Consider the following 20,650-nt stretch of genomic DNA (forward strand, 5'->3'; position numbering starts at 1 on the left):
ACAGCAGAAACCAACTTTCACTTCTGGGGTGGGATGAAGCGAAGATGCAAGCATTCTATTTAATTCACAGTCCTTCCCAGAAGAGCTCTACTGTCCTATCTCCTAAAGTTTTCTTGTCAGAGTCCATCCTACTTTGAAGGTTCTTTCCCAATGTCAATATTATACAAATAAGAAACGGGGGGCTTAAAAGGCAAAATTACTTCCCTGAGAATATGGGTTTCCTAGAAGTCGATGGCCCTGTTATACTTAAGTAACAGGGAGCTTCTCTAATCATAATTTATCAGCAATGACCCTTATCACTCAATAGCATCTTGGCTCCCAAATCATTTATTTTTCCCCTGCCCTTATGACACATAACACTTATATCCATCTCTTAGATACTTCCCAAAATTCCAACACATATATCTTCAAACTTTTCCATACTCAAGAGCATAGTAAGCACCCCACACATATGGGCTTCTTAGTTTCTTGTCTTCATAATCTAGTCAATGCCCTTTCATGGTCAGTGATAATCAAAGCTACCACCAATAGGGGTAAGGTGGCCCTAATTCATAATTTCTCATCTTCTACATGCTTGTATCCTCTAACAGTTTTGAAAATCTACATTCTTGGAAGCCAATCAATGAAGGAGCATTTGTGCCAGTTGCCATCAGCTCCAAAAGGACAATTAACTAATGTTTTGAGACAGGGTCTCATATGGCGCAGAATGGCCTTGAACTATACCTCTATCTAAGGCACCCTTTAAAAATCTGTCTTAAGAGGCTAGAGACATGGCTCAGCAGTTAAGAGAACTGGATGCTCTTCCAGAGGACAAAGGTTTAACTCCTAGCACTCAGAAGGTAGGCTACAACTGTCTATAACTCCAGTTCCAGAGAATCTGATGCCCTCTTCTGGCCTCCATGGGTGCCAGGTATATACATGGCATACTGACAGACATACAGGCAAAACATCTATATCCATAAAATAATTAAACTTTAAAATTCTGCCTTCAAATTGTACCATTAGTCATCTCTGGGTTTGACATACTCAACATTAATGTTTCTAAAGATTCTCAACCTTGACATTATTGACTCGCCGAACTGTGCAACCGTTCTTAGCACTGGGGGCTGCCCTAAGCAACAGAGGAGGTTTAGACTCATCCTTTTACCTCTACACCTTTTATAGATGCTTAAAGCAGTCATATCCACCCTGAGTATGACCACTCAAAATGTACTGGGGTCAAGAGGAGGAATGTGCCCCAGTTGAGAACCAATGCTCTTGTCAAATAGTGACTTCCTTCACCACTCCATTATCTTTTCCACCTTATTGGTTGGAAGCTCTAATATCACAAACCTGTTGCTGTTTCCTTTTCCCTTTGACCACTGGTATCTGGGTAATTTGTATTTCCCTACCTCCCACATTAGAATACAGGCCTATTAGAAGCAGGGTCTAGCTCCCCATTAGAATACAGGCCTATTAGAAGCAGGGTCTACATCCCCATTAGAATACAGACCTATCAGAAGCAGGGTCTGGATCTGTGTGTGTGTGTGTGTGTGTGTGTGTTATTCATCCTCTAGAGCAACTTGATTATAGACTAAAATGAAGAAAAAGACTTATTTTTGCTGAAATGACCAGTCAAAGGGGGCAGATTCCATAATTTCTCTGTCTAAGGGCCAACATAATTATAAAACCATGACAGCATCAGCAGCTCATCAAAATGATGTGAATTTGCCTTGGAAGAAACCTTTGGGCATAATCCTTGAGGACAATTACAAGTTTGAAGCAAATATAATTAGCAACTGGTAGAAAATTTCTACACAAAGGATGCTGATGAAAATGGTGCAGTGTCTACCAGGAAGAAGGTGTCTCTCTACTTCAACATGTTAATCAATATTTTAGAAAAGATACAAGAAAGGAAACTATTCACAACATCAGAACTCTTGGAAGGCAAAATACTTTATCGAAAGCAGAACTAAGATCCATAGTATCCACAATGGGATAGTGATTAGCTGAGAGATCTTGCAAAGCAAAGATTTTACATTTATTAGGTTTTTGTTAAACACAGTGCTGGTTTCTAATACCCGGTCTTCTTTTCCTCTTCAGTAACAAAAAGCTATTAATCTCTGTGGCTAATTTTTGGCCCATGATATATAAATGGGTATGTTGTGCAGGACTTCAACAAGTTTGCTTAAAGAAATAACATGGATAGGAAACATATTTTTAAAAGATGTATGTATGTGTGTATGCATGTATGTATGTATATGTATGTATGTATGTTTGTTTGTTTGTTTGTTTCAGGTAAAAACAGAGACCAGAAGAGTATGTCAGGTCTCTTGGAGCTATGGTTACAGAAGTAGTGAGCTGTCTGATACTTGTGCTAAGAACTGAACTAGGGTCTTTGGAAGAGTAGTAAGCTCTTAACCACTGAGCATCTCTCCAGCCTCAAACGGGGTATACTGTTTTGACTCATCAGTCTTTTCTTCACTATTCTACCCTGTGATGTCTTGAACAAGTCTATACAGCCTCACTGACTTTCAAGATAACAATTTGGTGCTGCTGTTGACAGATGATGAAGGGATGGAACAATCACAGGAGAATCATCAATAGTTCATAGCTGAACTTCTGTTACGTGTTTAAAAATATGCAGTCTTAGATTGGGAATTAAATGTTTGTCCTTTTTAAGACATTGTTAGATTTGGTCTTCATTACCTTCAGCTCAATACAATTCTTAAGTATTAGAGGCAAAAATATATCCTTCAAAAACATATGCTGGAATACACACACACACACACACACACACACACACACAATCTTTATTTTAAACTATGGTCTTAAAAGAAAAAAATCAAGTTAGGGTGAAATTGGAGTGAATTAGTGGGGCCTTTAAACAGTATGACTGGTGTCTTTATGAAAAGAAAAGAGACGATATGTAGAGTAAAGGTGATCATTTTTCAAAAGAAGCAGAGATTAGAATAAAATATGTACAGAGCCAAGGGACATCAAAAGTTAGCAAATGCTAGAAGAGGAAAGTTGAGGAGGATGGCTGTGATGACACTCATACTTTATACATGACATCTAGCATGATGAGGTAATACATTTCTGAGATTTCTATTTTGTGGTACTAGGAATTGCCAACGCATGATCTTGCATTTGCTAAGCAAACATTCTACCCAATGAGTTATACACTCCTATCCCAATGTCACCCATTTTAAGCCATCTAGTTTGTGGTATTTTGTTAATACACCACCAGTTAAGAGTTATACATTGAGGTCTACTACTAATAAGCCATGAGTCCAGGAAAACATCACAGAAAACAACCTAACAGTGGTAACTTTAAGAGGGTTAATACAACCCAAACAGATTTATCTAGAAAAGGTAGTAATCGCAGGTTTATTCTTCCTGTATTGGTTCCAGCAAGAGTACTTCAAATGCTGTATATTGTTTTAAACTCTTTGGATACAAACTCTAAGAATGAGCATATAAGTGCTGAGTAAGGACAGGGGGATAAGTCTAGATTCATGTAATACTTCTCTTGGAAATAAAACTAATAAGTAAGGTAAGTGTCACAACTCAGGCATCAATATAAGACCTTTGTATTTAATAAAAAAATTTGAAAGTAAATCAAAATGTTCATCAACAAATGAATGGATGAACATTCCATCTAGGTTTGATTAAATATTATTTGGCTATCAAAAACGAAAGAAAATTCATACATGATATAAAAATAAACAATATGTTTAGTGAAAGAAGCCAGACAGAAAGAATGACATCACCTGATTTCACTTAGATGAAATCTTCAGAATAGGTAAATGGCTTGAGACTGAAAGCAGACAAGCAGTTTACTATAGTTAGGAGAAGAAGAGGATGTAGAATAGGCATAACATAACTTCTGGGGTGATAAAGCGGTTGGAATTAGACAGACATGGTGGTAATAACACATGAACATACTAAATGGAAATGCATTGTTTATCTTTTTTATTGAGCTCTACATTTTTCTCTGCTCTTCTCCCTACCTCTCCCCTCCACTTTAACCCTCTCCCAAGGTCCCCATGGCATTGTTTATCTTTAAATAGTTAATTTTATGTTATTTTAACTTTGTCTTAATAGAAACAAAAAATACATTGAAAAAAAAAGGTTGAGTACTCACTTGGTACTAGAAAGGCTATGTAAAAAATTCAGAAATCTCCTTGTTTAAGTCACCAAAACTACAAAACTCTAAAATGCCGGTCACAGTAAAACCTTTCTCTCCTGAAACACCAATAATGCCTTGGTGACAATGTATCAGATTCCATATAAGCTTGAAGGTCCTCTCCCCCCTGCCTATTTCATGCATAAAAGCTTAACAGACAGCTAATATTTTCCTTACATAGGAATGAAACACTGCCCAAGTAGCATGGCAACATTTTTATGCACTTATTACTCATCAAACCAACGACTTGTTTAAGCATAGCCGTTCTGAAGTCATAACCATATGATGGATGGCCTTGAGTTCACAATTTCCCCTCTTCTTTGTAGGCCCAGAAGTTTGTATTTAATGATACTGATGGTAACAGAAAGGATTTTAGTAATTTTACAACAGAAGATAAATGTGAGAAACCTGACTGTCCCGAAGTAGAAACGAAGGTCATGTCAATGGTTCCCTTAGAAGCAGCCTTCAGAGAATTTAGTTGAAAAACAACTGAATAAAGAGCTCTACTATAGTAATCCTGCCCTAGGAGCTGTTCATTTTCATCAGACATTACTACCATTACACAAGGAGATGAATTATGTAACACAGAATTTCCTATGCTTCAGTCCCTATCCATGTACATTGGCTATGTTAAAAAGAAAAGTACCATGTCATTATTAAAATACTTACCATCTAATTTAGATAAACTCAAGTTCTGTCACCAGAACAAAAGATCTTATTATTTAGTACTATGGGAAACTTCACTTCTGAATTTAAAGCCATTTAAGGTAGAGAAGATTCACAGTATTTTAAATAAGCAGCAACTTGTATACCCTTAAATTCCCATAAGGCCAAAGAAATTTTAGGGCACAGAAAATATATTTTAATGTACCCAAGAAGAGAGAAAGGACATGTCCAAAGCCCTGGGAACAAAACTGTCTGAGTTTTTATTTGCTCATTACTCAGGCAATCAAGAGTCTTAAGGAGAGACAACTGGCATATTCCAAGTAAACTCTAGAAGTACTCAAGTCAACTACAACTCAGGACTAAGTGAAAGATTTATTAGGTGAGGAAGAGACAAGCAAATTAAACAGCTAGTGTTTTGCCACAAACTTGAGCCTATCTGAAGTTTCCACTAGCCTGGTACTAGGAATAGATTGTGAATTGCTCAATTTATAAATGACATTTTTTTGCCCACAGGTAACAATTTTATACAATCTATGTTAAACTGGTTTCTAACTTCCTAGTAGTACGTGTATAAAATAATGGATTTTATTGTGACATTTTCATGCATGCTTACAATGTAATTAAATTATACTTAAACAGATGCCCCCTGTTCACTCTCTGTGGTATTTTCTTAAAACCAGAATCCATATATGGGAAATATGAAATATTTGTCTTTCTAGATTTGTATTGTTTCATTTAACATGATAATCTCCAGCTCCACAGGCTAAAGGAGCTGAATGTGCTCCCAAAGCACCGCACTTCTTAAAACTTAAGATGTGCCATCACTAGGGTATATACAGTACTTCCTGCTTACCCCACCAGTCCACAATGGCCTAGCAACTTGCGCTTCTGAGCAGGTCAACATAGCCACCAAACAAACTGCAACACTCTGCTCACAAACCCCATAGTTTCCCAAAAGAGCCAGAGTTTGTGCTAACAGCACGGTCCATGGCCAGGAAGCTGCCATTTTGAAATCATATGGCTGCTACCACTGGATCAGTAAGACCTCTCTTAAAGGAACTGCAGCATGCTGCCTCAAGCAAAGCCCATTTGGAAAAAAAAATGCAGTTAAAGTTTGCTTTTTAGCGTCTAGAATTTCTTTTCAAGCCCTATCTGGTTTTATGTGGATATAGTTAACCATATTGGCGTGCCAATCTGTTGGAGAAGGCTGCTCGTAAGTTCCTGGCCACCTGGCTAGCTTAGACCCAAAATAATCACACAGAAACTATATTATTTAAAACAGTACTTGGCCCATTAGCTCTATCTTCTTATTGGTGAACTCTTACATCTTAATTTAACCCATTTATATTAATCTGTGTATCATAACATGACAGTAGTTTACCAGCTAAAGTTCCCAGTGTCTGTCTCCAGCAGCTCCACAGCTTCTCTCTGACTCTACCCTTCTTTTTCCCATCATTCACTCTAGCTTTTCCTGCCTAGTTTTGTTCTGCCCTTGCCAAAGGCTCAAAGAAGTTTTTTATTCATTAATCAACAAAAGCAACACATAGACAGAAGGACCTCCCACACCATCCACATATTTTCATAACAAATTACATTATTTCATTCTTCTGTATGGTAAAATAAAACCTCACTGTGAAGACATACCATATTTTCTTTATCCATTCATCTGTTTATAATATAGAACATTTATAAATTTTGCCCCCAACACTGAGCAAATTTTACAGGATGTAGGTGTTTAATAAAACTTTTTGAGATGGGACCCTCATAGTAAAACGGCCTTAATAATGATAGTCCTGTCTCAGACTATGCTAGAGTTATAAGCATGCAGTGATGTAGGATTCCCCTCTGTATCCTGTGAATATTTTATTACCATTGGTTAATAAAGAAGCTGTTTTAATCTATAGCGGAGCAGAATATAGCTAGGTGGGAAATTTAAGCAGAGAGACGGAGAAAAGAGGAGTTGGAGAGGTGCTAGCAGCTGCCAGAGGAGTAAGATGCCAGAGCATTACCAGCAAGGCACAGAGCACATGGCAACACACAGATTATTAGAAATGGGTTAATTTATATGTAAAAGATAACCAGAAAGAAGCTCGAGCCTGATGGAGGAGAGTTATCTGTCTATGTTTCTTTCATTGGTTAATTAATAAAGAAAACTGCCTTGGCCCTTTAAGAGACAGAAAATTAGGTAGGTGGAGTAGACAGAACAGAATTGTGGGAACAAGGAAGTAGAGTGGGGGAGACACTTCAGGCAGTCTCCATAGGGAGTCTCCATGCTGCTCCTCTCCGAGATGGACACAGGTTAAGATCTCTCCTGGTAAGCCACACCTCGTGGTGCTACCCAGATTACTAAATATGGGTTAAAGGAAGATGTGAGAATTAACCAATAAGAGGCTGAAACTATGGGCCAGGCAGTGTTTTAAAAGAATACAGTTTCCGTGTAATTATTTTGGGTAAAGCTAGCCGGGTGGCGGGACGCAGCCCGCCGCTTCACACTACACGAGCCATTAGCAAAGCAATCATAAAATTAAGTCTCTGAGTGAGAACCTGTGGCAGAAGAGAAACTATTCCAACAGAACCAGATGGGACAAAAAAGTCTTTCAGCTATAACGCAGGACTACACCTGGTAAAATTATTAAATAAAAGGTATAGTTGAAACTAAGCAACTGAGAGCTTGTAATCTTTTCTTTCTTTCCTTTTTTAAAAAAGGGTAAACGTTTTGAGACAGGGTATCTCTGTGGAGTCCTGGCTGGCTATCTTAGTATTTGCTCTGTAGACTAGTATGGCCTCAAACTCAAAGATCTGACTGCCTCTGTCTCCTATGGCCTGGTGAGATGTGTATACTCTTGTAAAACATATACTTTGAAAAAAAAGCTATAGAAACTAAAGTGATGCTGCTCATTGAACGATTTCTCAGGTGTCTCTGAAAAGATTAATATTTTTATTCCTAGTAGGAAAGCTCAGAAACCTAATAAATATTACTTCCAAACTCATTCAAATGAAGTACAGAAAAAGGAGCTGAGTCCTTCAAACCTCCTCTTAGGAAAGACTAAGGGCAGTTTCACTAAGCAGAGTGCTCTGAAATAGTGAATTCCAGAGTCATGTCTGAGCAGCCAATCTAGCAATGCTTCTCCTGGGGATAGGTAGCTTAGCCTGTAGTAAATATCTAACTAAAATGTCATAGTTTGGGGGAAGGATAGGATATGAAGTAAAAAGGAAGTCACTTTGAAATGCCTGTATTGGCTCATTCATTAAAAAGGACAATAGAGCTTAAGATAGTATATTAAACTACTCCAACATTACCACCAATGTTTATTCAGAAACTTAATAATTCTATAGCTATGTATTTCTTTTTTCACTTCTCTCACCATGACTTGAAGAATAAAAGACTTACTACAAAACAATTCAATTTTCATTAAACTTAAATTGATAAAATCAGCTCAAAGGCAAAATCAGCTCATGAAGCAAAATGATTCTCCTAGAGCAGTGGTTCTCAACCTGTGAGTCACAAATCCTTGGAGATCGCATCAGATATTCTGCATAACAGATATTACCATTCATAACAGTAGCAAAATTACAGTTATGAAGTAGCAACAAAATAATGTTATGGTTTGGGGGTCACCACAACATGAGGAACTGTATTAAAGGGTCATGGCATTAGGAATGTTGAGACCCACTATAGAACTTACAACTAGATTAATGAGACACCCTACATCCATACACCTTTGTTCTGTTTTTATACCTGTTGATGTAAGCTTTGAGGCTGATATAAAAATAATTCACCAGAACAGCTAATTATCACATGTTCTACATTTTTTAAAAAGCCTATATAATTACCAAAGTTTTAGAAAGGAAAGGAATATTTAATATTTATCCAGTTATTTAAAAGTAAGTTATTGGTAATGTCCAAATGTGTAAAAGGCTGTTATACCCAGTATATTCACAAGGTATTTGTATACAGTAAAAACTTGGATAGCCATCAGGAAAGCTATGCAGCAATATAAAACACTACTATATTTACTTAGACACTTAGATAATACACCATCCTTATGAAACAATTGAGATAAAGAAAAATAATCATTTAAGTGGGAAAATACTCATAATTTTTCAGTATAGAGCTATTGAAAAGTAGCCTAACAGTGAGAAGTATGGTTAAATTGCATGTAATGAAGTAGCTACACAGAAAAACGCTTGATAACTATAAAGCACATCTTCATTGTGACTACAGTCAAAATTACACAAAGATATGTAAAAGAACAGAGAAATAGACAATACAACAAAATTCTTTCCTAAAATTAGATTGTGTATCACCTTTTTCATAGAAAAGATTTTACATCAAAAGTTAGGGATGGAATGTTGCTTTTGTATTCACTTTCTCAGCAAAACCCCTTGCAAAAGCCTATATAAAGTTTAAAAATATAGCACATTCTCTGAAAGTGAACTGTGTGTTAGCCCACTACAAGTTCCTATATGATTTATAGAAGCTAGTTTAAGTTTGGTTAGTAGCTTAGTAATACATAGTAATTAATCATAAGACACTTTCTGCTCAAAAGACCTGCAAACATTCTGTTCACCAGTTTGGAAACTGCTGTTGGATTGAAGGTACTCAAAGGGGGCATAAGAGGCAAGGCATCTTAATTACCAGAGAGGAGTTTTCATACTCCATGTTCCACAGCTGGGAGTCACTAATGGCAGTATGCACTATCCCTCAGGTGAATATACTAAGTCTTGCTTAAGAACCAATGATCTATGCAGATATTGATAAACAACTTAATGCCACAGAGGGGAGAAAGCCATTAGGAGATAGTTACCTCTGGTCTAAGTACAGCTTTCATGCAGGTTGGACAAAGAGGCCCATTTCGGGAGAAATGAAGGGGAAGACGTCGAGTGCGACTGCGACATGTTGGCTCCTCACATATCAACCAGCACTAGAGAGAAAAGGGAGAAAAATCTGGCATTATAATCACCACTGAACACCGAAACTAATAAAGCCTTCTGTTAGCAAGGATTTATTCCAACCTTCCTTAGAGATTGCAGAATAGTTTAGTTAACCTACTTCTTTGGACATGCTAATTAGATGTATGCCCCAACTTAAAAATTAGGAAAAACATGGGTTTGGAGAGAGGGTTCAATGGTGAGGCACACTGGCTTCTTCCAGAGACCACAGTTTTGATTCCAGTACCCACATGGGAGCTCATGACCATCTGTAAACTCCAGTTCCAGGGATCTAACACCTGCTTTTGGCCTCTTGGCACTACACACATACACAATATATTTACATACATGTAGGCAAATTATATTCCCACACATAAAAAAATTAAATCTTAAAAAAACAAGAGATTCCCATAAAATGTTCTCCCTTTTCTTAAGGGATATGCCCCCCATCAAAATCCCCCAATTAAAACTACTATTATACATAAACTATAAACCAAACAGTTTTAGTTCAGACCATTTTACCAAGTGTATAGAAATGAGTGACCTTCCCAATAGCCTAGTTACATAAGTATGCTAGTTACCTTCTGTTTGAAATGGGTATGACAACAGTATCATACCTTACAGGACCTGCTATAGTGATGTAACACACTTAAAGTACTTACAAGTTCTCTTGACATAAAAGAAATGCCTAATAAAGCTAGTGATTATGCGATTTTAAATTAAAACAGATTCTTCTACATGTGTTCTCTGGAGACATAAAACTGGCTCCTATGTTTTCAAAGACAACTTTAACCACTATTTTTCAGAGATTTGAAGTAGCCATTGCCTATTTCTCTGCCCTGTAGATTTGTCACCCCTTTTCTTCTTGTTACCCCCCCTTTTCTAAATTTTCTCACGGTGATACAATACAGTATGCCTATCATATTAAATTAGCATTACACTTAGTATAAAATCTTATCTGTTCAATAAAAAGACAGGCTATTACATATAGAGTTGAGCAAATCTCAGAAGTTCATACTGAGCCCTAAAGCTTGTGGGCTTTGGTGCTACTTTATTACGACAGAGGCACAGTAAAGCTGGGCCAAGCAAGGTGAGGTATGTAAGTAAGCAAGACATGTTCCCTTATCTCATAGTGTCACCTTCCTATAAGTCTCTGGGTTGGGGCATTCAGAGACATGGTAATTTTTCAACTTGAAGAATGATCAGAAGTTTGGTTAGTGGAAAAGAAAGGAAAGACAACTTTGGCAGAAAGATCCACACATGACAAAGAATAGAGGCTAGAGTCACTCTAGGGTTGAGCTAAGAAAGGATCAGTAACCTGTATAACTCCATTACTTTTTGCTAGCTTCAGCAGCTTGTCTTACCCCTTGATAAAAGCAGTATACACATACACATGAATGTTGCTTAAGTTAGTATACTTTAACCTTCATATCATGGCATTTCCACGTGGTATTATTCCAAATCTGAGGGATGCCCTCACTCACTGCTGTGCTGGCCCTTATTCCCCAGAATAGGCCCTTCTTGAAAGTAGCTACACACAAACTCAAAAGAAATCACCGAGAATTGCTTCTTACAGCTCCATTTCTGGCTTTCAAACAAAACAAAAGTGCATTTGTACAACTTACTAAAAAAATGCTCTCTTTAAAGAACAGAAAATTCATCTAGTCATAATATGCTCAAAGGAAATTTCACTCCTACCTTCATTCAGTAAGCTAAATTAATTTATTATTAGATCTTTGGGAGTTGTGCACTGTTTTGAATATATTCACTGACTCCCCCCAATTCAATTTTCTATCCTTTGGGGAAAAAAAACCCAACCTTTCAACTATCTTTCAGTGAATCAAAGCTAACTATTTTAAATTGTAATCTGAACTTTTCAGATGTAGAACAAATTCTTATGAAACTTCTGATATTTGCCTACAGTTTTATTAAATATTATGGTGAACAGGCAAAGGGGTACCAAGCACCGAGTTTCAGGAAACTATAGTCTAAATAGGAAAGCATGCTCTCTCTGAACAAAATAACAGTTCTGTATAGATAAGGGATATATTTGAGAACTGAAGATCTTTAGCTCACGGTCCTGCAAACCAAAGCTGTAATTCACTAACTTTTAACAAAATAAAAAAATATTTTTTATTTGGTAAATATGGTAACAACTACCATAGTTTCAATTTTTAGGTGTGGGGGGGTTGTTCTACGTGGTCCAGGCTGATGTCAAACTCATATTCTTCCTGCCTTAGTCTTTAAAATAGCTGAGATCTAAGTAAGTGTCCTCACATCTAGCTGAGTATCCTATTTTGAGGCAAGAGATCATTAAGTACTGAACACAACTTGTTTATTAAATTATTATTGTTCATAACAACAACAACAAAAATAATAATTTTGAGACAAGTTCTGGCTACACAGTCCAGGCTGTCCCCTGAGTGCTAGGATTATAGGCATGATATGAAGCCCAGGAATTTGTTTTTTAATCTTTAAAATATAATGTTCAAAAAGTTTGTCCCTTTCAGACATTTTCAAAACTTGATTCCATTATTGTTTCACAATTCACCAAGTGACCTGACAACCAACAAGATGTTAAGTTGTCATTTCACCTATTTTAAAAAGCAAAGACCTAAGTTTATCTCTCACAGAATCACTAACTAAACGTTCTTTCAAATCATATAGAAAACAGATAATAAATTTGTCTACACTTCCTACTAGTTATAATTAACAGTGAAGAGGTCTTTCTTTCTTTGTCACCTTTCTATTCAGTGCTTGTTTGGGTTTGTTTGTACTTACTATCTGTTAATCTCCCTTTACAAATGACAACACAAACTAGTGCTATTATGCATGGAAATTAAGTATGCTGATAACTGTGTGAAGGGAACTGTCAGGGAAGAAAATAGTAGAAACCTGTAACTCTTTATACCTCATGTTTTACTTTGAAAATTAAGCTTTTGGACATGATATATTTTAAATGAAAATGATATATTTTAAATAAAACTCTTATGGGGGAAACAGGCCATTTTCAATATATGCTTTGCTTCAATTCAATATTGTGTAGTACATTTCAACTAACAGTTTATTCCCTCAAGAAATGTTAAGTAAGAATGGCAGGTTTTACTTCAATAAACATTTATATTGTTAAAACTATTCCAGGTTGTTTTTTTTTTTTTTTTTTTTTTTTTGGTTTTTCGAGACAGGGTTTCTCTGTAGCTTTGGAGCCTGTCCTGGAGCTAGCTCTTGTAGACCAGGATGGTCTCGAACTCACAGAGATCCGCCTGCCTCTGCCTCCCGAGTGCTGGGATTAAAGGCGTGCGCCACCGCCGCCCGGCTATTCCAGGGTTTTGAAAAAATTACAAGATGGGACAAACTGTTCACTACAAGATCATCATAGTGAATTTCGTTTGTAAAGGGCAAGAGAAACAGCAAATGAAACTACTAGTAATACTGTGTGACCTTAAATTGTCATTTACAATGACAAAACTAAACATTTTCATTTTCCCCCTTGGGATAATATGTACAGCTCAAGAATTTGTTGACAAGTCAATAGAAGAAGAAATCTGTTTTGACTAATTTCTGGGGAAGTCCAATCTAAGAAAAGGGTTTTCAAGGAAACACTTTAAAACCACTGTAAGAAGTCTGCCATCCAGACGTACCATCTCACTACTATGTCAGTCACAGATACACAGAGAGACTACCAGGGAGAGAGGAAAGAAGGGAGAGAGGAGTGTAAAACTATAATAGATAAATAATCAAGATTAAAAGTGGAAATGCTTTTGATTTGAGTGAAAAATAAAAGCAACAATATGATAATATGCACAATATGCAAATTGTCACAACCAATAGGAATAAGGACATCACATTTTCAGTTGCCTAGCTTAATCATGTTTATAAATGAAAGTAAAGTCAATCTGTCCAATAGGAAAAAAAACATTTGTCTAAACATACAAAGGCAGAGGCAGGCGGATCTCTGTGAGTTCGAGACCAGCCTGGTCTACAAGAGCTAGTTCCAGGACAGGCTCTAAAGCTGCAGAGAAACCCTGTCTGGAAAAACCAAAAAAAAAAAAAAAAAAAAAAAAAAAAAAAAAAAAAAAAGCTCTATCCCCTGTTGTTTAATTTCAGCAATACTATTCTTTAAAATCATTGTGTGCCAAATTGTGTCAAATACTGATCAGTTTTGATTGCTAAATGATATCTCTGAGATCTCAACTAAAATGACTTCTGTCTGCACAAGCTAAAAGGGATCACTTTCCACCTGTAACTGCGGCGTTCTTGCTAGTTTGACCTAAAACACAAACTGTTACTCACTTGTGTATATTTACAGTTTTAGGATTCACAGATGCGGATCCCACCCAGATCTAGAAATGTGGTACATGGGGGCCTTCAAAAAAATTCTTCAAATAAACAGAAGCAATCAAATAAAAACATAGAGAAAGCAACAAGGCCTGGATCTGAAATTCACAGGAAAAACTTGAAAGGAGCTCTTACCCTTCTCTTCTACTACCAGCAAGTTACCAACAGCCCCGTTACCATCAAAGTTACTAAAATGCTGATCTTAAGCTGCTCTGCTGCAGTGGCCTCTGCCTTGGCTATCCTGACCCCATTCTCTCCCACACCCACTATAAAAAGGGGCCAAATGTAGTTCTCCAGGGCTCTCCATCCCATATCATCTCTCCAAAGACAAGTAACACACTCATCGGTCTCCTGATCCCTGCTTTCACATTCTTAACAAATAATTCTTATTCCATTAGATTGCTTTTGACACTATCCTCTATCTTAACCTTGACACTTCATGGTCACATAATCCCTTCCTAAAATACCCATTGCTTTAATGAAAAGCCCATTCTTCTACAAAAACTTCCCAACCTACTGGGACTTCCCCCATTATCTCACTGGACAAAGAACATACACTGGTTCACATTGTCCCTTAAGCACCTTATTTTACCTTCCTAACTGGTTGGCCCCCTGGAGAATAACTTTGTTAGGGTTTAGTAGTTTTCTTGCTAGTCTCCAGGGCATGGATTCTCTCTTAGGCATCGTACCCTCATATGTTATTAGGTAATTTTGTGTAAGTCACCAAACCTCTCTCTGAACCTCAGTTTCCTCATCTATAAAACAGAAACAATGCTTATCACAATTGTTTAAAGGATAAAAGCAAAGCAAAACAACAACAAAACCCCTAAAATAACCTCAAAAAATGTTCAGAAAATGCATTGAGGATTACTGTTAAGTTATAACTGACAATATATAAGTATATATGTACGTATACATATGTACACACACACACACACACATACACACACACACACACACACACACTCTTTTTAAAGAGCACCATTTAGTCACGAAAAAGTCTGGTCATTGTCCAGGGAGTGTTAGTAAAAGTGGAGAACTAAGACTGAGTGTGGTGACACGTTTAATTTCAGTATTCAGGAAGCAGAGGCAGGTGGATCTTTCTGAGTTTGAGACTAACTTGGTCTACAAAGTGAGTTCCAGGCCAGTCACAGATACACAGAGAGACTACCAGGGAGAGAGGAAAGAAGGGAGGGAGGAGTGTAAAACTATAATAGATAAATAATCAAGATTAAAAGTGGAAATGCTTTTGAGTGGAAAATAAAAGCAACAATATGATCAATGAGTGAGAATTTCTTTATTCTTCATAATAAAGTTATACTTAATATAAAGTTATGGATGGCAGAATAAATGACAAGGGAAGAATATATGGTCTTTGCGTGATTTTCATGACTCAGTTCTGCCATGATGTATAATTCAGTCTAAATTCAAAAAGCTCTCCAGGAGTATAGAGACTTGGTCACAGGGCAAGGTTTGCCATCCTGCATGCTCTTTCATAATCTATCATATCATTATTAGCTTTGTTAACACTCATCTATCAACATTATTCCTAAGTACACATTCTCAGAGAATATCGGATTCTCTTTTCATCCAAAGGCCTTTGTAAATTTCTGGGGTTCCCTTGTAGAAAACCATTTATTTTTGGTCACAGAATTATGCCCAGTGCTTTTTCCTTTTTTTTAAAAAAAGGGTAGGTCTTCTAAGAGGCAGTGCATAGTATGGGCCCACAGCTGCCTTTGAAGAATGACATGTTGTAATTTGGGATGTCCAGAAATATATATATTAAATATTATAAATATAAATAAATTAATATATATATAAAAACAAATTGCCTTATGACCCACATTTGTACCCGAAACTGGGAGAAAAATCTCCTAAGATCTCCAGGTAAAGTTTTAACAGTAGCATAAATTTGCTTTAAAAGTTAAATATTCTACACTGCAGCATTCTGGCGTGTCAAATGATTATTAAATCTCAGAGAGGTGCCAGACTAGAAGATCAAAGGGCAAATCAGGAAAAAATAAGTATATAAACTACTTGCCAAATTTAATATAAAAATATTTTAAACAATTATCAAACAGAAGTGGGAGTCATGTCAGTCAATGTAAGAATTTTAAATATTATTAAAATAGATTTTTAAGTGAGACATCTCTTTAAATGAACAGTCATGTCATTTCATCCAAGTTATTTGAAACTTATTGATCTTATCATTTGTGCAAGGACCAGACTGTCATCAGTTTGCTGAAAGAATAATGGAGCACTCCCAAACTGTTATGATAGGTTACATGCAAACTGCCGTCCTCATTTAAACGCACAGAATAGCACAAGGGAAAAAAATTCAACCTCAGCAATTGTATATTACATGATAAATTAGCAACCTGGTCTACTTTGCCTCACATCAAATTCAATACCATAGTCTTGCTATTTTAATTTGCAATCAGAGTTTGAACATCAGAAGATGTACCTGAGGTAGGTTAAAAAGCCCAATGTAAGCTATCTTCTCCTGCTACACTGTGAGCACAGAAGCCAAAAATTACCAGCAATTGTATTTTACCACTGTGGGACAATACTAGAACACTTAAAACTGTTGCCACGCTAGCAAGTGGGGAAAATACACTTTAAATGACTTTATATGGAAAATTATATTTTGGAGGGAAAAAAGTTCAGTGAAGGACATGTATCTCTCTGTATGGGTAGCTAAAAAAAAATCACTCTTAGTATATTCAAGCCTATTCTATAAAATACTCTCCCTATTCATCTGACTCAAAAGCAAGCTACATTCTTAGGTTATAATGGGTCACAACTAAGTATATAGTACCTTGCTTCCGGAATAATTTTGCTTTGTCTGTCAACTGTCAACAAAGCACAAAGAGCTCATGCAACCTAGTCATATACTGTGGATGTTAGAGATCTAACAAAATACAAATAATAAGAATACAAGATTTCATAGCTACCCTGCTTTCACTTCACATGAAAAACTGGAAGCATTTGTCTCTCAACATTCCATTCATCTCTATTGTATCACAAATCTTTTCATAAAATACTCTCTCCCTGCCATGTGAAGCTGCAAGTGACTTGGGGATGTAATATTCCAACTGTGATGATGTCTTCCTCTCTAACAGCAATAAATGGACATACCAAGTTAAGGCACATATATAGTTATTTCAACATAAAAAAGGAGTAAAGATTCAAATGGAATAAGATGGTAAAATGGCTACTCTTGTGTTTAAATTAATATTTTAGTGATGAAACCACTAAAGAGAAATTTTTATTATTTCTATCACTGTTTCAAGTTGTCACTCTAAAAACAAAAACAAAACAAACTAAAAATTCACTACCTTACCTTTGTATTCAAAATAGCAAATTTTTAATGCAAGCTCATATCTCAGTTTCATCAACATGTACACAGGGGAAAGGAAAAAAAAAGGCTGAAAGGAACTACCACAAAAATGACAGCACTAGTTATCTTTATACTGTCTCTTCTGTATTTCTTTTTACAAAAAGTATTCATTTAAAAATCTGAAAACTGTTATTGATAATGGAAGAATTTTTCACAAGGGCTTTCACTACAATACCTGAAAAACATTCTCAGCATCACGTTTGTTTGTTACCAAGATGAATTTGCAGAGAATATGCTCATGGGGGGAGCACAGGAAAAAAAAATTTTTCTACTAATACTAAAGTTTCAAAATGAGTGAATTTAATCACACAAACAGTTCTTAAATAGAAAATGACAGGTCATGTTTGGGGAGCATTAGAATCATTCAATAAATTAAGCCACTCACTAAAATGAATAATCTCTTATGTAGTATGATCTGAATACATTTCTTTATGATTGATCTCTCTAGGTAGGTAATCAGTTTTAAGAGAGGTATCCTGTTCCCCACCTGCTCTTCCCTGCTTGGATCCAATGTGAGCTCAGTTCAACCCAGATGTCCCTGGGCAATAATCAAATGGAAGAATTCAATCAGAAGGGTAGGCACAAATAGTCCCTCACCACAAATTTTTTTTTTGCTCAAGTCCAGCTAAATTAACTTTGATTTTTTTTGTTTGTTTCTGTTAGTTTGTAGATACGTATTTGCTAGCCTAGTTAAATGCAAGGTGTCTTTGGGTACCAAATAACAATGTTAAATCTGAATCATCTATACAGTTGCCTCATAAAAATCAGAATGGAGTTCACACCATCACCAGGCAATGTTTGTTCATTTAACTTTAATTATTTTCTCCTTGAGAATGGTACTAATGAAACTGAATATCTTTCATGGTCTCGAAGGGCCGTTTGAATAGTCTGTAAACAGAACTAAGGAGAGACAAGAGATCTGGCTGAGCCAGGGGGTTGCTAGGTGATGCAGAATGTAAACCCACAAACTTGTTAAGGTTTGCTTTGCTTTCATGCTACTTTCACACACTTTCAAAAGTTTTGAGAACTGATTTTTCAGGTGGTCATTACAAAAAAAGAATCCCTCCCTCCAAATTCACTCTGCACAGATGCTCTGTAACATTCAAAAGAGATGAAATCCATCTGACCTTTGGCTGTAGCATGGGAAACTTTTCGGATTTTACAGAAACATAGGATTATATACTTTCTGGATACCCACAATTTAAGAAACACATATTAATGTGGATTCTAGTATTTCAAAAAGACATTCCCAATCCCTCATCCAACCTTACTTAAAATAAAGATTTCTTCTCAAGAGGGGGAGAAATGTGATCACCACTCAAGAGATTTGGGACACAGAAACTCAAAAGGCATGGCAAATACCTCAGTACAGATCATCATGCTGACAACCGTTTCGGTTTAGCCACTTTCTTCTCTTCTTCCGGCCAGTACCAGGACTGACTGCCTGTGCCGTTTCTCCTGCCCACCCCCCTCCCCCAGCCTCCTTTTTTAAGTAGCTGATCAGAGATTGTCCAGTAAGAGCACTTTATTAGATCATCAGCCAGAGGGGTTCACAAGTACTGAGAGCAATGGGCTCAAATGCGGCACATCAGTTTTAATAGACCAGGGGCTACTAGTAAACTGCAGATACTGCTGAGAACTTTCCATGCACTGAACTCTTGAAAAAGCACCGTCTCTCCAGCTTAAATGCAGCTGCCTCTTTCAATGCCGCAAATGGGTAAATTTGACAAAAAAGCCACCATTAAGACTACATGAAAGGCTCAAGACAACATCCTTTCAATGCTTTGTACTTCAGTAATCAGATGTACTTACTCACCCCCTCCCCCAAACCCGATCAAGAACTATTTCTGAATGGTAGGAAATAATTCCACTTTGTACATCTTTTAGTTAATCAAGACTTTCTATTCAGCAATTTGACCTTTTGTTCAAAACAGGATTATCAGTTTTTTCGCCAGTTACCAAGGGCGACTCGCATGGTGAACATAATTGCAATAATTTGCAAAACACCATGGCAACCCACATTACAACTAGGTAAATACTGGGCTTTTGTGCTACATTGTTATTTTCAGAGATGCTGAAGTCAAAGAACGAATGACAAATGAACACAAAATTTATATTTGCTTTGTCTCAAAAGAGAAGAAAATTGATAACAAGAATTGGGGGGAAACCGACTACAGCTGTAATTTCTAACTTGATTAATTAGGATGGTAACAGTCCTTAACAGTATATTCAACAAACAGCCCTGACTTCGTCTCTCCACCCACCTCTCCCTATACCACTACCACTATCCCCCCACCCAACCCCAGACAAATTTTTTCAGCTTGGAGAACAAACATCCCCCATTTGCTCTTTTCTTCAACTTAATGGAATCCTTAATTGCAGAATATTGTTCTCCTGCTCTTCACGGCAATGAAAACGAGAGAAAGGAGGAGAGTGCCAGGGCAGACAGGGAGCTATAGTCATTTGTTTTCCTGCCTCTTTTGGACACCCCAGGCCCAATGATGAGATGGCATTTTCCTGGTTTCAGCAGCTGTTTCATAGCAGACAATAAAGTAAAAACTATTTAGCTTTGCAGAAAAACCACTTCTGTCTTCTTGACAACACAAGGTAAGTCTACATGCCGAGATGAAGTTTCAAAATTTAAATGCCAGAGCATAAGATGAGAAAATGATGTTAATAATAAAGAAAATAAATTTTTTCTTATAAAGAAATTATTAAATGTGGTACTGTCCAAGAAACGCTATTGAAATGTGTATGTTTGCTATTTAAGGAAGATGTTCAGCAATATAACCACCAATGGTCTGAAAACCACTTTATACTAAGAGATCCCAAGTCACAAAACAATCTAAAATATAAACCAGCTACTCAGGAATTAATGTAAAAATCAAAATAGCACTTTCAATAGATAAGCAGCTTTACATATAACATTATCATCTTTTCACCAATACATAAGACTGTTAAAGTTATATTAGAATGTTTTAAAGATAGATGTGAGAGGTAGCTTTGATTTTTGTAGTAAAGAAGCAGTTTTTTATTTTCCTAAATAAAAACACATTCTACAATAATGCCCCCCTCAGAAATTATCAAAACTGAATTTTTCGTGCAAAATGTAGTATTCATGGACAAGAAATAAAAAAAAAATACAC

General features: G+C 36.5%; 1 protein-coding gene across 3 annotated transcripts in view; it reads right to left on the reverse strand.

Annotated features, from left to right (window-relative positions):
• The window catches only part of Pola1 (DNA polymerase alpha 1, catalytic subunit), a 323,376-nt gene that overhangs the window by 104,010 nt on the left and 198,716 nt on the right, over window positions 1-20,650 (reverse strand). For all 3 annotated transcript variants that reach the window (XR_005283881.1, XM_038317189.1, XM_038317190.1), the window contains one exon: window positions 9,643-9,759. Coding sequence is in view for 2 of the 3 variants with exons in the window: in XM_038317189.1 (XP_038173117.1) it covers window positions 9,643-9,759 (117 nt within the window). In the remaining variant the exon portion in view is untranslated. The remainder of the gene's footprint in view (window positions 1-9,642; window positions 9,760-20,650) is intronic.

Source organism: Arvicola amphibius, chromosome X (genome assembly GCF_903992535.2).
Source record: "Arvicola amphibius chromosome X, mArvAmp1.2, whole genome shotgun sequence".
NCBI classification, from domain to species: domain Eukaryota; kingdom Metazoa; phylum Chordata; class Mammalia; order Rodentia; family Cricetidae; genus Arvicola; species Arvicola amphibius.